Below are 15,332 nucleotides of genomic sequence, written 5' to 3'. Positions count from 1 at the left end.
GGTGCTCTGTCCCAAGTGGTAGCATCCCCGGCGACGGTGTGCTTGGCCGTGTTGCGATGCGTGGTCGCGGTGGAGAAGGAGCTGGACCCGATTACTTTCCAAGTTTTAGATCTAGGGTCGTTTGTGCAAAATGTAGGGACTTGTTTGTAATTTCTTTATTCTCTTTCGTCCCTTCTGTATTCTGTAACTCCACCGTTGTGAATGAATGCTAGCTTCTCGGTCCTTCGGGACCGATCCCCTGTTCAAAAAAAAGTCTTAATAGCATCTCCTTAATCATTACCATACCGTCTGTAAAATTTCCATGATTAAGTGAATAATATACTAATGGTCAAGTGTAATTAAAGAGCACGATGAGAAGTTCTCGGGAGTGTGAGTATTTCGCAAGGACCACAACCACACTATTAATCCTAGTGCTATCTATCCTCGCGCTTCACTAGTTATTACGTGACCAAATGGAAAAACAGCCTGTACTACGAGATAATACACCACCAACCTATCCTTATTTGCTGAATCATATGAGTTCTTGTATCTGAAGCAATGGAAGAGATATTGTGTTGCTGCATGTGAAGCCATAACTCTGAAGAGTTGGTGCTAGGTTATAAAAACGTGAAGAAAAATTGTTTCAGTCTGGTGACGAAACTGAAAATTTAATCAAAGGTCCCATTGGTTATTCAACCAAAAAGGAATAATCACCCTGAGTTTGAAAAGCACAATGGATCGGTCCTTGATGATAATCAAGCAGGTATGGCATGCGCCATTTGGGTTCATAGTCTTCCTGCCGAACTTATTAACTTTTACACCAAAATCCAAGCTTCTTCCTGGTGAATTTAGAGAAGATAGATGCATACACATAATTAGACATACCAGTTCAGCCACCTTCATTGAGAATGTCAATTGTGATTGGGTTCCATTACAGGCAGGTCAGAGAAGGCGGTTAAGGTACTCGTCGACAGTGGTGTATTTCACGTCAGGGTAGAGCTCGGTGGCCTCGACGCCAAAGGATGGCTCAATCTCGAAGTTAGCCTGGTCACCTCTGACGAAGATGGAAAGCGCGATGGACAGCAATATGTTCAGAGGGAATGCTGCCTCTGCATACAATTGTAAAAAGTGGTCAGAGATGCAGCTGTAACTACCATGTGTCTGGGTGTGCGGTAATGGATGTACCTTTGATCCACTCCAGGAGATCCACCTCCAGGATGCGCGATATCTGTAAAGTCTTGCCCGCTTTCCTCTCCCACATTAAGATGAGCTCGTTGTGGGATATGATGTTAGCTGGTGGCCTCATGTAGAGGATCTTGTTCAGGGTTCTCGGATCATCAACCGCTCTTTATCGTGTACACAGCTATGTCCTCTTCCACCACAAATACCGCTGTGTGCAAAAGAATCAATACAGGATCAGTGCAGGATGTGACTCTCATACAACCACTGACTAATGACTGCAGATTTCTGGTAGCAGAAAAAGGATGCCAACTTACCTTTTGCATCTCCATCACCTAAGACGGTGATTTTGCTGGATGGAGGACCAGCACCAACTGTTGTAACATCACCGATGCTTGGCAGGTAGGTTTCAGCAAATCCATTGCAGCAGACATAAGTGTGAGGTATACCCTCCGCCTCGATCAGACGGCGGAGGTTGACTTTTTTAGCGTACAATGAGGCCACTGGATCCACAGTATGAACCCGCTCTACGTCAGAGCCAAACTCAGATGGCAGGAACCTCTGTACAGGAATTGTTCAGTGATCTGTAGCCATCATCATCAAATAAGAAGACGAGTAGATAATCTGACCTTTACATCGCCAGCATCCTTGATAGCCCTGACAATCCTCGTCTGCTCGGCAAGTTGACGGGGCCCCACAGCCGAGATGATGATGTCTGTACCCTTAATGGCTTTAACAAGGCTCTCGTGATTAAACAAATCTCCCTGAGCATAAAAAAGATGTTGCAGGAGTAAAGGGAGGAACAATTTTGAAAGTCAGCCTAAATTTTGATCATGTCCTTGAGATGCATGTGACTACCAAGTTACAGATATACTAGAAAAATCGCCTGAATTGTTAAACTCCATCGCACAATGCTTTTATTGTTGAACTCTGGTTGGCAATTGAATACTATGGGTGAGTATATGACTAACATTAAAAGACCTGATAGCAAAGCCTTTAACAGTTCAATACTCCTTTTCTCTTCCTATAGGAAGGAAAATGAGAACCATTCAGAAACTGGGGGAAAAAATAGTAGTTGAAAGAGAGATAACAGGGGATGATAGTTACACATACTTTGATAAGAGCAACACCAGAATCAGCAAAGTTCTTGAGTAGTTGTGCCTTGGCTGGATCTGATTGTGTGGCATCCCTGACGAGAACAGAGGTTGAATGGCCAAGGCGGATACTCGCAGCAACAATATGCTTGCCAATGTGACCTGTGCCACCAATTACGAGGATGCTGCTCCTCTCCTTTCCTGGCTCCATATTCCTAATTCCAATGCTAAATGCTCGACTGGTTTCTGTATGCTGCAGGCTGCAGGTTCTTGTTGTGATTTCAAGTGGTGGGTGGAATTCTATGCTGTGATGTTCTGTGACAAAGCTGGCAATTTCCATCCTACATAAGAATCGATTGACAAGTTTCACCAACCCTCACCTTCCATTTAATTATTTTCATCTTCCTTTGTGAGTACTTCTAAGATCAGGAACGTCACAACAAAACCACCAACACAGATGGACCCTAGTCACATATCAACGATTATTGTACTTCTAGTTCATCTGAAAAAGGTACTTATGACTTTTGTTCAATCTGGTGACTGACATCTTAGAAGAAAACCCGTCCATGTACCTTACATTTAATTAAAAGACCACACTAAAAGAAAACATTTGCAAGAAGAGTCACTTCTCACAATTTTTTCCAATATATTATCCTTTTCAAACAGTACCTTCTACTCCCTCCGTCCATAAAAAGATGCCGGAGATTTGTCTAAATTCAGATGTATCCTTTTATGGACAGAGATAGTACATCTTTTATACACTATAAAGATTGTCTATATACATCTAAATTTAGACAAGCTTGCGACATCCTTTTATGGACAGAGGTAGTAAATCTTTGCCAAAATAAAAGAAAAACCCTAGAACAAACAAACACCATTATAGGATATATAAAATGTGAAGGTTGACTAAACTAAGATTAATGCACCTAACATTTCTTAATTGTCTAACAACAGCTTTTGTCTGTGCCAATCATTTCATTTCAGGCAAAAGAGGTATGTGACTATTGCAGGGAAATACAAAATGAACATTGGACAAATTATCAACCACAAGACAGCAATGAATCAGAGCTGGTTCATGGTTTAGAAAATAGATTACTGGAATCATTATCGTTTGCCATACATTAGTCTCATACTACAGGTTTGGAAAATGGCACACTTGATTAGAGACACAACCTCAAACATACTAATGCTGCAGCAGCACTAAGCCCATCAGTTCGACAATTGTAGTTGTTTCTTTGCATCGCCACTTTCATTAATAAACAGAGGATAGTCTGTCTCAAATGTTAGCTTCCAAGATAAGAAGTGTCATCTATATTGGCAGCTTATTCAAATGAAAGAATGTCATTACAAAGATTCTACATATTGTTCATACACACTGATAAAAATTAGTAGTAAGCATTAGCAGTAGAGTGAACATAATATGAAACTGAGGCATCTCAAGGGATAACAATAATTTAAATTTCATTGCAACAATAGCATGGCATAAGCATCAGATGTCACAAAACATAACTGTTGGTCTACCAAAGTGGTCAAAAGACCACAGCCTCTATAAAGCCTAAAATACAACAGACAGATCAACCTCACCGTACCAGTCTTCAAAAAACCTTTCACATTTCTCAACAGTATGGAGTTCTTCTGAACTTAACCTCCAAGATTACTTCCGCTGCTTCTTCTTCGTATGCTCTACTAGCTCCGTATCGTTACCATTATCGCCGTCTCTGCCTCTCTTCTTTTTCCTCTTCTTGTCGCTTCCCAAATCACCATCATCAACAACTTCTTTCTTCACCTCTTTCACTTCAGCGTGCTTCGTTTTCTTCCTTTTCTTCTCCTCACCAGCCAGCCCATTCTCAGCCACACCAACATGAACCATTTTTCGCTCCGCCTCCTTCGCACCCATCACCTCCTCATCTTCCTGTTTCATGTATTTCTTCTTCTTCTTCTTGGCCTTCCTTTCACTGTCAATTCCTTCCTGGGACACCATACCTTGCAAAGCACCACCAAGGGCCTTCTTGCCCTGCTCCTCAATCGCATACTCTGTTTCAATTTCCTCCTTCACACGCTTCTCTTTCTTCTTCCTCCTCTTCTCACCGGCAGGACTCTGCACATCTCCGTGAGGAGCAGCAATGTCCCGCTTCTCCTCCCTCGACCCCTTCTTCTTGCTGCTCGTCTTCTCAACGGCAGCAGGAATCGTCATGGCGTACTCCTCATCCTCCTCCGCCGTGGGCTCCCACCTACCGTACTCCTCCTCCTCCGCCGCCGCCTTGGGCTCCCACCTACCGTACTCCTCCTCCGCCTTGGGCTCCCACCTACCGTCCTCCTCCTCCGCCGCCTTGGGCTCCCATCTGGCCTCCTCCTCCTCTACCGGCTTGTGCCGATGTGTCCTCTCGCTCTCGCCGCCAACCTGAAGCCTGCGCAGGTCGCGGCGGAAGCAGTTGAGCTCGGCGGCGGCCTCGATGGCGGTGCGGAGGTAGGTGGCGGCGTCGGAGGAGAGGAGGCCGGAGGGGGACTCCTCGACGAAGCGCGCGAGCACGCGCGAGACCTTGGCGACCGGGCACGGCTGGGAGGAGAGGATGGTTCCGGTGACCGCCCTCATCGCCGCCTCGCCGCCGGCCGGTTCGGGGGTCCTGGTTGCTGGTGGAGGGCTGCTAGGGTTTTAGGGGTCCGGGATGGGGATTTTGGAGGGCGAATGTAAGAATGTTGCGTGGGCCGCCTCGGTCCATGGCAGCGGCCCAATACTGCCATTTGTATGGCAGGCAAGCCGGCGGCAGCCTAGGGGGCTTCGGGCAACTTGGGTAAGATTTGGTTTTCTGTAGGAAATCTATGAGATCAAAATTTTGAAAAAAAAAACAAAAATTATTTAAATATTCTCAAAAAAAGTGACAACACACATCAGCATTACCTGCGACGTCGAAAAGTTGCTGCTTCAGACTCCACTTACACTTAGGGAACCAAGAAACACAAATTTAGTTGTGAAATACTATTCACCCAAAGCTTCAGAGTAAAATTTATTCCACTTTACTTCTCTAATATATATTGAGTTTTGACCTGAAATTTCTTGGATCTGTAGTAACTAGTAAAGCCCGTAGCAATGTTGTATAACATCTTCAGATTTTTCGCATATTTCAAAATAAGGTTTCTGTTAGTGATCCTAAAATCTCACGGAGATCCTAGATAATTCTTGCCACTCTATCCATTATAAAGTACTAAAATGTGATAATCTACCTAGGATACATATATTACTAGGTGAGTAATAGCAATGGACACGGCTAGCTAGCATTCGGTGCTGGTTTTGTCCATCTCAGCATCTAGATGCTAGTTTGTCTAACCCAACATCCAGATGCTAGTTAGACCAATTTAGCACCCGACCAATAAAATATGTGGTTACACTGAACGTAAAAAAGCAGCAGACAACAGCTTTGACCGATTCAACACCTGACCATGAAAAAATGAGGCTACACGTAAGGTAAAAAGCAGCAGGCAGCAGCACGTGAGATGAACTTGGTGGACTACTCCAACCCTTCTTCCTCCTATCTACTCCAACTCTTCTTACTTCTCCACATCTGCAAGGAGATTTGAATTTGACTGAAACTGCGACTCCCGGAGATCACAAAACAACAAATGATCTCCTCCTGCAGGAAAACAATTTAGCATCAATTTTCAGCAAAGTTTAACATTACAAGAAACCAACTTAACGAGGAAGCAGTGAGTAAGTTAATTAAAATGGATAATACACTTACGTTGGCCAGGCGCCACAATGGGCTTTCGCTTGCCCTAGGCATTGTGGGTACCACCACCTGTTTGACCTAGGCGGCGTGGCTTCCATGCTCAAGATGGTACTAGCTACGCCATCCAGGATCCACCGCTTCCCGGTACAACTTAGCAATATGACAAATAAGTACCTTAAGCATGTTCATAATGCAACTTAATTGGACTAGTGATCAACTTATGCATGTTGCCCGAAAACAAAAACCAAGATAGATTGTAGCCCACACAACTTAAGCATACTAGAAAGAATAACTTAATTACTTTCCAGTTTCAACTTAAGCATGTTGACCAGACAACTTATACATGTTGCTCAAAAGGACACATAGATAGATTGTACCAATGCTAACAAATTAAGCATGCTAGACGAATCAACTTAATTTATTTCAGTATACTCAACTTAAGCTTAGTGATAAAATAACTTGATTAAACCAGTAGATAAATTATGCATGTTGCTCAAAAGGAACAGCTAGATATATGGTACTGATACCCAACAAACTTAAGCATGCTCAAAACACTAGTAGGAAAATCCTTATAGGCGATCCTTATTTCTGTGGCGCACCAAAAAAAATGCGCCACAGAAATTTGTTTTGTGGCGCACCAGGCACGGTGCGCCACAGAAATAGCTTAATTTTGTGGCGCACCAATTCTACTATGCACCACAGAAATAAGGTGGGGTCAGCCCCAATCATTGGTTTCACTATTTCTGTGGCGCACAGGAGCACGTGCGCCACAGAAATAAGACATTCAGTGGCGCAAATTCCTCGTGCGCCACTGAATTAAGACTTTCTGTGGCGCATAAGGGATGGTGCGCCACAGAAACTACACATTTCTGTGGCGCACATGAGATCCATGCGCCACAGAAGTTCTTTTTGGCTCCCCACGCAACCCCACCCCCCCCCGTGGATCGCCTTTTTTACCTCTATAAAAAATAAAAGAAGTAGATAGAAATTTCAAAAAATAAAATCCTTCGAGATTCCCATGTATTATGTCATCTAGCACCACTAAAATTTAACAAACATGAATTTTGACTTTTTTTGCAAAATTGCGTGGGAAAATCATCAAACTGGATTTCTGGTTGCATACGAACTCGAAAAAAAAAACGCATAATATATCAAAATGATCCCACGAAAATTCTACATCCGAATTCACCCGGGCTTGCCCGGTTGGACAATTTTTAGAATCTCCAAATTCGAAACGAGTAAAAAGTTACGGCCAGTTAAAGTTTTTTTTCTGCAAAATACAAAAAAAAAGAAAAAAAATTCTGTGGCGCACCTAGTGCCCATGCGCCACAGAATTAACGTCCAAAAAAAATCTGTGGCGCACCTAGTGCCCATCCTGCCGCCCTCCACCAATTCTCCTCCACTTCTCCTCCACTCCTCCTCCACTTCTCCTCACTTCTCCTCTTATGCAAACTTCTCCTCCACTTCTCCTCCTCCTCCTCCTCCTCCTCCTCCTCCTCCTCCTCCTCCACCACCACCACCACCACCACCTCCTCCTCCGGCCGGCCTCCTCCTCCTCCTCCTCCACCACCACCACCACCTCCTCCGGGGCCGGCCTCCTACTCCGGCGACCACCTCCTCCGGGGCCGGCCTCCTACTCCGGCGACCTCCTCCTCCTCCGGCCAGCCTCCTCCTACTCCGGCGACGACGACCTTCTCCTCCTCCTCCTCCTCCTCCTCCTCCTCCTCCCCCTCCTACTACTCCGGCGACCTACTCCGGCGGCCACCTCCTCCTCTTGTAATAACCCAGAACATAGGAACAACGAAGGGTAGATTTAGAAATGGGATGTGCATTTCATCGCAAAACGGGGGAAATTTTCGCGCTTTATTGCAACTAAACCTAAGAGGGATCGAGATTCTCTCTCATTTTGCACTTAGGGTTAGGCAACTTGAGTTAGGGAATTTCGACATGATCTCTTTTGTAACTTGTTGACTTGGGGAATTGATTTCATTTGACAAGTGTTAATACATTTAACAATAAGCATTGAACCATATAAAATGTAATTCATAATTTAAACACAACTTATGAATTCAAACAACTTTGAATTTCAAAGTGAATCATAAATACAATATTTATTCCAGAATATAAATATTACATAAATCAAAAGCTCATAAACAAAAACTTGGGCTTTATTGATATCACAACACAGATTACATTGTCTTTACAATATTATTGATACAAGAATTGATGAATAATAAACAGAAATGAAAATAAAGATTACAATATTGCTCCTAAACTAAAACCTAGACTATATGACTTGGAGAATATCTTCTGGCCATGTCCATCTTCAAAACCTGCAAAACAAAGAACCAACACTAGCCAGAATGTTAGTGTTAGCCAAAGAATTCAGTTTGGACAGAACCAATTGTCATGCACACTTGTGCTTGTCCAAAACCATGGACAGCACAAGATAAGGGCAGCAGCAGACCAAACCTGAGCACACACCAGGGGCTCAAGTTTCAGTATATGAGAGCACACAGCTCAAGTGTGCTGGGCAGCAACAGCAAGGTCATGCAACAGAATAGTCACCAAGCAAGCCAGGCTTGTGTGTCAATGAAGGAGATATGCCCTAGAGGCAATAATAAAGTGGTTATTATTTATATCTTTATGTTTATGATAAATGTTTATATATCATGCTATAATTGTATTAACCGAAACATTAGTACATGTGTGATATGTAGACAAACAAGAAGTCCCTAGTATGTCTCTTAAACTAGCTTGTTGATTAATGGATGATTAGTTTCATAATCATGAACATTGGATGTTATTAATAACAAGATTATATCATTGTATGAATGATGTAATGGACACACCCAATTAAGCGTAGCATAAGATCTCGTCATTAAGTTATTTGCTATAAGCTTTCGATACATAGTTACCTAGTCCTTATGACCATGAGATCATGTAAATCACTTATACCGGAAAGGTACTTTGATTACACCAAACACCACTGCGTAAATGGGTGGCTATAAAGGTGGGATTAAGTATCCGGAAAGTATGAGTTGAGGCATATGGATCAACAGTGGGATTTGTCCATCCCGATGACGGATAGATATACTCTGGGCCCTCTCGGTGGAATGCCGTCTAATGTCTTGCAAGCATATGAATGAGTTCATAAGAGACCACATACCACGGTACGAGTACAGAGTACTTGTCAGGAGACGAGGTTGAACAAGGTATAGAGTGATACCGAAGATCAAACCTCGGACAAGTAAAATATCGCGAGACAAAGGGAATTGGTATTATATGTAAATGGTTCATTCGATCACTAAAGTCATCGTTGAATATGTGGGAGCCATTATGGATCTCCAGATCCCGCTATTGGTTATTGGTCGGAGTGAGTACTCAACCATGTCCGCATAATTCACGAACCGTAGGGTGACACACTTAAAGTTGGATGTTGAAATGGTAGTACTTGAATATGGAATGGAGTTCGAATATTTGTTCGGAGTCCCGGATGAGATCCCGGACATCACGAGGAGTTCCGGAATGGTCCGGAGAATAAGATTCATATATAGGATGTCATTTTATGTGAATTAAAATGTCGCGGAAGGTTCTATGGAAGGTTCTAGAAGGTTCTAGAAAAGTCCGGAAGAAACCACCAAGGAAGGTGGAGTCCACATGGGACTCCACCTCCATGGCCGGCCAACCCTAGTGGGGGAGGAGTCCCAAGTGGACTCCCCCTTAGGGGGCCGGCCACCCCCCCACATGGGAGGTGGAAACCCCACCTTTGGTGGGAGTCCTAGTTGGGCAAGGTTTCCCCCTCTTATGGAAGGTTTTTGGTTCGGGTCTTATTCGAAGACTTGGACACCAACACTTGGGGATCCACCTATATAATGAGGGGCCAAGGGAGGGGGCCGGCCACCCCAAGACCACAAGCTGGCCGCCCCCCTTGAAGTGGCCGGCCACCCCCTCCCAAACCCTAGCCGCCCCCCTCTCCTCCATATCTCCCGCGTAGCTTAGCGAAGCTCCGCCGGACTTCTTCACCGCCACCGACACCACGCCGTCGTGCTGTCGGATTCAAGAGGAGCTATTACTTCCACTGCCCACTGGAACGGGAGGTGGACGTCGTCTTCATCAACAACCAAACGTGTGACCGAGTACGGAGGTGCTGCCCGTTCGTGGCGCCGGAACCGATCGTGATCAAGATCTTCTACGCGCTTTTGCAAGCGGCAAGTGATCGTCTACCGCAGCAACAAGAGCCTCATCTTGTAGGCTTTGGAATCTCTTCAAGGGTGAGACTCGATACCCCCTCGTTGCTACCGTCTTCTAGATTGCATCTTGGCTTGGATTGCGTGTTCGCCGTAGGAAAATTTTTGTTTTCTATGCAACGTTATCCTACAGTGGTATCAGAGCCGTGTCTATGCATAGATGGTTGCACGAGTAGAACACAATGGTTTGTGGGCGTTGATGCTCTTGTTATCTTTAGTTTGAGTACTTTGCATCTTTATGGCATAGTGGGATGAAGCGGCTCGGACTAACTTTACATGACCGCGTTCATGAGACTTGTTCCTCGTTCGACATGCAACTTGTGTTGCATAAGAGGCTTTGCGGGTGTCTGTCTCTCCTACTATAGTAAAGATTCAATTTACTCTTCTATTGAAAACATTAGTATCAACGTTGTGGTTCATGTTCGTAGGTAGATTAGATCTCTCTCGAAAACCCTAAACCACGTAAAATATGCAAACCAAATTAGAGACGTCTAACTTGTTTTTGCAGGGTTTGGTGATGTGATATGGCCATAATGTGATGATGAATATGTATGAGATGATCATTATTGTATTGTGGCAACCGGCAGGAGCCTTATGGTTGTCTTTAAATTTCATGTTGAGTAGTATTTCAAAGTAGTTGTAATAGTTGCTACATGGAGGACAATCATGAAGACGGCGTCATTGACCTTGACGCTACGCCAACGATGATGGAGATCATGCCCGAAGATGATGGAGATCATGTCCGTGCTTTGGAGATGAAGATCAAAGGTGCAAAGACAAACGGGCCATATTATATCACATATGAACTGCATGTGATGTTAATCCTTTTATGCATCTTATTTTGCTTAGATCGCGACGGTAGCATTATAAGATGATCCCTCACTAAAATCTCAAGATAATAAAGTGTTCATCCTTAGTAGCACCGTTGCCAAGACTTGTCGTTTCGAAGCATCTCGTGATGATCGGGTGTGATAGAATCAACAAGTGCATACAACGGGTGCAAGACAGTTTTGCACATGCGGATACTAAGGTGGCCTTGATGAGCCTAGCATGTACAGACATGGTCTCGGAACACGTGATACCGAAAGGTAGAGCATGAATCATATGGTTGATATGATGAACACTTTGAGTGTTCGCCATTGAAATCACACCTTGTCTCGTGATGATCGGACATAGGTGCGGTAGATTTGGTTCGTGTGATCACTAAGACAATGCAAGGGATGTTGTTTTGAGTGGGAGTTCACTTAGATTTTTAATTATGTTGAATTAAAATTTGAACTCAATTTGTCATAAACTTAGTCTAAACTATTGCAAATATATGTTGTAGAGATGGCGTCCCCAATCAATTTTAATCAGTTCCTAGAGAAAGAGAAACTTAAGAGCAACGGTAGCAACTTCACCGACTGGTTGCGTCATGTGAGGATCTTCCTCTCTGGCGGAAATCTGCAATTTGTGCTTGATGCACCGCTAGGTGACCCTCCTGCAGAAGATGAAACCGATGAAGTAAAAGTTGTTTACGCGACTCGGAAAACTCGGTACTCTCAAGTTCGGCAGCCATCCTGTGCAGCCTGGAATCCGATCTTCAAAAACGTTTTGAGCACCATGATCCTCATGAGTTGATGAATGAGCTGAAAGCTATATTCGAGACTCATGCGGCCATGGAATGCTATGAAGCATCGAAACATTTCTTCAGCTGTATGATGGAAGAAGGCAGCTCCGTTAGTGAGCACATGCTCGCCATGACCGGGCATGCGAAGAAACTCAGTGACTTGGGAATAGTGATTCCTAATAGACTGGGGATTAATCGTGTCCTTCAATCACTGCCACCAAGTTACAAGAACTTTGTGATGAACTACAATATGCAGAACATGAACAAGGAGTTACACGAACTCTTTGGCATGCTAAAAGCTGCTGAGATTGAGATCAAGAAAGAGCACCAAGTGTTGATGGTCAACAAGACCACCAGTTTCAAGAAACAGGGCAAGTCTAAGGGAAAATTCAAGAAGGGTGGCAAGAAAGCTGCCACGCCTCCTATGAAACCTAAGAACGGCCCTAAGCACGATCTTGAGTGCTATTATCGCAAGGAGAAGGGACACTGGAAGCATAATTGCTCCAAGTATCTGGCTGATCTGAAGAGCGGCCTTGTCAAGAAGAAGAAAGAAGATATATCTGATATACATGTTATAGATGTTTATCTCACTGGTTCTCGTTCTAGTACCTGGGTATTTGATACTGGTTCGGTTGCTCATATCTGTAACTCGAAACAGGAACTAAAGAATAAATGAAGACTACTGAAAGATGAAGTGACGATGCGCGTTGGAAATGGATCCAAAGTCGATGTGATCGCTGTCGGCACACTTCCTCTACATCTACCTTCGGGATTAGTTTTAAGCCTAAATAATTGTTATTTTGTACCCGCGTTGAGCATGAACATTATATCTGGATCTTGTTTAATGCAAGACGGTTATTCATTCAAGTCTGAGAATAATGGTTGTTCTATTTTTATGAATAATATCTTTTATGGTCGAGCACCACAAAAGAATGGCTTATTTCTCATTAGATCTCGATAGTAGTGATACGCATAGACCTAACATTGATGCTAAGCGAATTAAATTGAATGATAATTCTACTTATATGTGGCACTGTCGTCTTGGTCATATTGGAGTGAAACGCATGAAGAAACTCCATACCGATGGATTACTTGAATCACTTGACTTTGAGTCACTTGATAGATGCGAAGCATGTCTAATGGGAAAAATGACAAAGACTCCATTTTCAGTATGATGGAGCGAGCTACTGACTTATTGGAAATCATACATACCGATGTATGTGGACCAATAAGCGTAGCATCGCGCGGTGGTTATCGTTATGTTCTAACCTTCACAGATGATCTGAGTAGATATGGGTATATCTATTTCATGAAACATAAATCCGAAACTTTCGAGAAGTTTAAGGAATTTCAAAGTGAAGTAGAAAATCAACGTAACAAGAAGATCAAATTTCTACGATCTGATCGTGGAGGTGAATATCTAAGTTATGAGTTTGGCATGCATTTAAAGAAATGCGGAATACTTTCACAATTGACACCGCCGGGAACACCTCAACGAAACGGTGTGTCCGAACGTCGTAATCGAACTCTCTTAGATATGGTTCGTAGTATGATGTCTCTTACTGATTTGCCGTTATCATTTTGGAGTTATGCATTAGAGACAGCCGCATTCACTTTAAATAGAGCACCATCAAAATCCGTAGAAACGACACCGTATGAATTATGGTTTAATAAGAAACCTAAGCTCATTGTTCCTAAAAGTTTGGGGTTGCGAAGCCTATGTAAAGAAGTTACAACCGGACAAGCTAGAACCCAAAACGGAGAAATGCGTCTTCATAGGATACCCTAAGGAAACTATAGGGTACACTTTCTATCACAGATCCGAAGGCAAAATCTTTGTTGCTAAGAACGGAACCTTTCTTGAGAAAGAATTTCTCACTAAAGAAGTGACTGGAAGAAAAGTAGAACTCGATGAGATTGATGAATCTATACTCGTTGATCGAGAGTAGCGCATCGAAGTTGTACACTGTACCGCCTACACCGCAACAGAGGAAGCTAATGATAATGATCATGAAACTTCGAACGTGGAAACTACTGAACATCGCAGATCGACAAGGGAACGTGCCACTCTGATTGGTATGATCCTTGTCTAAATGTCATGATTGTGGATAACAATGATGAGGACCTGCGACGTATGAAGAAGCGATGATGAGCCCAGATTCCAACAAATGGCAAGAAGCCATGAAATCCGAAATGGGATCCATGTATGATAACAAAGTATGGACTTTGGTAGACTTACCCGATAGCCGAAAGGTCTGTCGAAAATAAATGGATCTTCAAGAGAAAAACAGATGCTGATGGTAATATTACTGTCTATAAAGCTCGACTTGTCGCAAAGGGTTTCCGACAAATTCAAGGAGTTGACTACGATGAGACTTTCTCACCTGTAGCGAAGCTAAAATCTGTGAGGATTTTGTTAGCAATAGCTGCATTTTTCGATTATGAGATTTGGCAGATGGATGTCAAAACGGCGTTCCTTAATGGAGACATTGAGGAAGAGTTGTATATGGTACAACCCAAAGGTTTTGTCGATCCTAAAAATGCTGACAAAGTATGCAAACTTCAGCGTTCAATCTATGGGCTGAAGCAAGCATCAAGAAGTTGGAACCGACGTTTTGATAAGGTGATCAAAGACTTCGGGTTTATACAGTGTCATGGAGAGGCCTGTATTTACAAGAAAGTGAGTGGGAGCTCTGTAGCATTCATGATATTATATGTAGATGACATATTATTGATCGGGAATGATATAGAACTATTAAGCAGTGTTAAAGGTTATTTGAATAATAGTTTTTCAATGAAAGACCTTGGTGAAGCATCATATATATTAGGCATCAAGATTTATAGAGATAGATCAAGACGCCTAATAGGGCTATCACAGAGTACATATCTGGACAAGATTCTAAAGAAGTTTAGAATGGACGAAAGTAAGAAAGGGTTCTTACCTATGTTACCAGGCAAGGTATTGAGTAAGACTCAAGGACCGGCTACGGCAGAAGAAAGAGAAAGGATGAGTAATATCCCCTATGCTTCGGCAGTAGGATCTATCATGTATGCCATGCTATGTAATAGACCGGATATAGCACATGCTGTTAGTTTGACTAGCAGATATCAAAGTGATCCAGGAATGGAACACTGGACAGCGGTCAAGAATATCCTGAAGTACTTGAAAAGAACTAAGGATATGTTTCTTTGTTATGGAGGTGACCAAGAGCTTGTTGTAAACGGTTACACCGATGCAAGTTGGAACACCGATCCTGATGACTCTAAGTCACAATCTGGGTACTTGTTTATATTGAATGGTGCTGCAGTAAGCTGGGCAAGCTCGAAGCGGTGCACGGTGGCGAAGTCTTCAACAGAATCGTAGTACATAGCGGCTTCAGAGGCTTCATCAGAAGCGGTATGGATGAAGAGGTTCATTGTAGAGCTCGGTGTGGTTCCTAGTGCATTGGACCCATTAATCATTTACTGTGATAACATGGGTGCCATCGCCAATGCA

At 43.2% G+C, this 15,332-nt stretch overlaps 1 protein-coding gene and 1 pseudogene across 1 annotated transcript; both read right to left on the bottom strand.

Moving 5' to 3' along the window:
- Nucleotides 1–628: 628 nt before the first annotated feature.
- LOC127341386 (isoflavone reductase homolog IRL-like) lies at nt 629–3,563 on the bottom strand (annotated as a pseudogene).
- Nucleotides 3,564–3,688: 125 nt separating this feature from the next.
- On the bottom strand, nt 3,689–4,934 carry LOC127341387 (uncharacterized). Its single transcript, XM_051367221.1, has one exon. The coding sequence runs from the start codon at nt 4,843–4,845 to the stop codon at nt 3,907–3,909; it is 939 nt and encodes a 312-aa protein (XP_051223181.1). The 5' UTR covers nt 4,846–4,934; the 3' UTR covers nt 3,689–3,906.
- Between the last annotated feature and the right edge of the window lie 10,398 nt (nt 4,935–15,332).

Source organism: Lolium perenne, chromosome 3 (genome assembly GCF_019359855.2).
Source record: "Lolium perenne isolate Kyuss_39 chromosome 3, Kyuss_2.0, whole genome shotgun sequence".
NCBI lineage: Eukaryota > Viridiplantae > Streptophyta > Magnoliopsida > Poales > Poaceae > Lolium > Lolium perenne.
The sequence above is the reverse complement of the archived record's forward strand: the minus strand, read 5'-3'. Positions and strand labels throughout refer to the sequence as shown.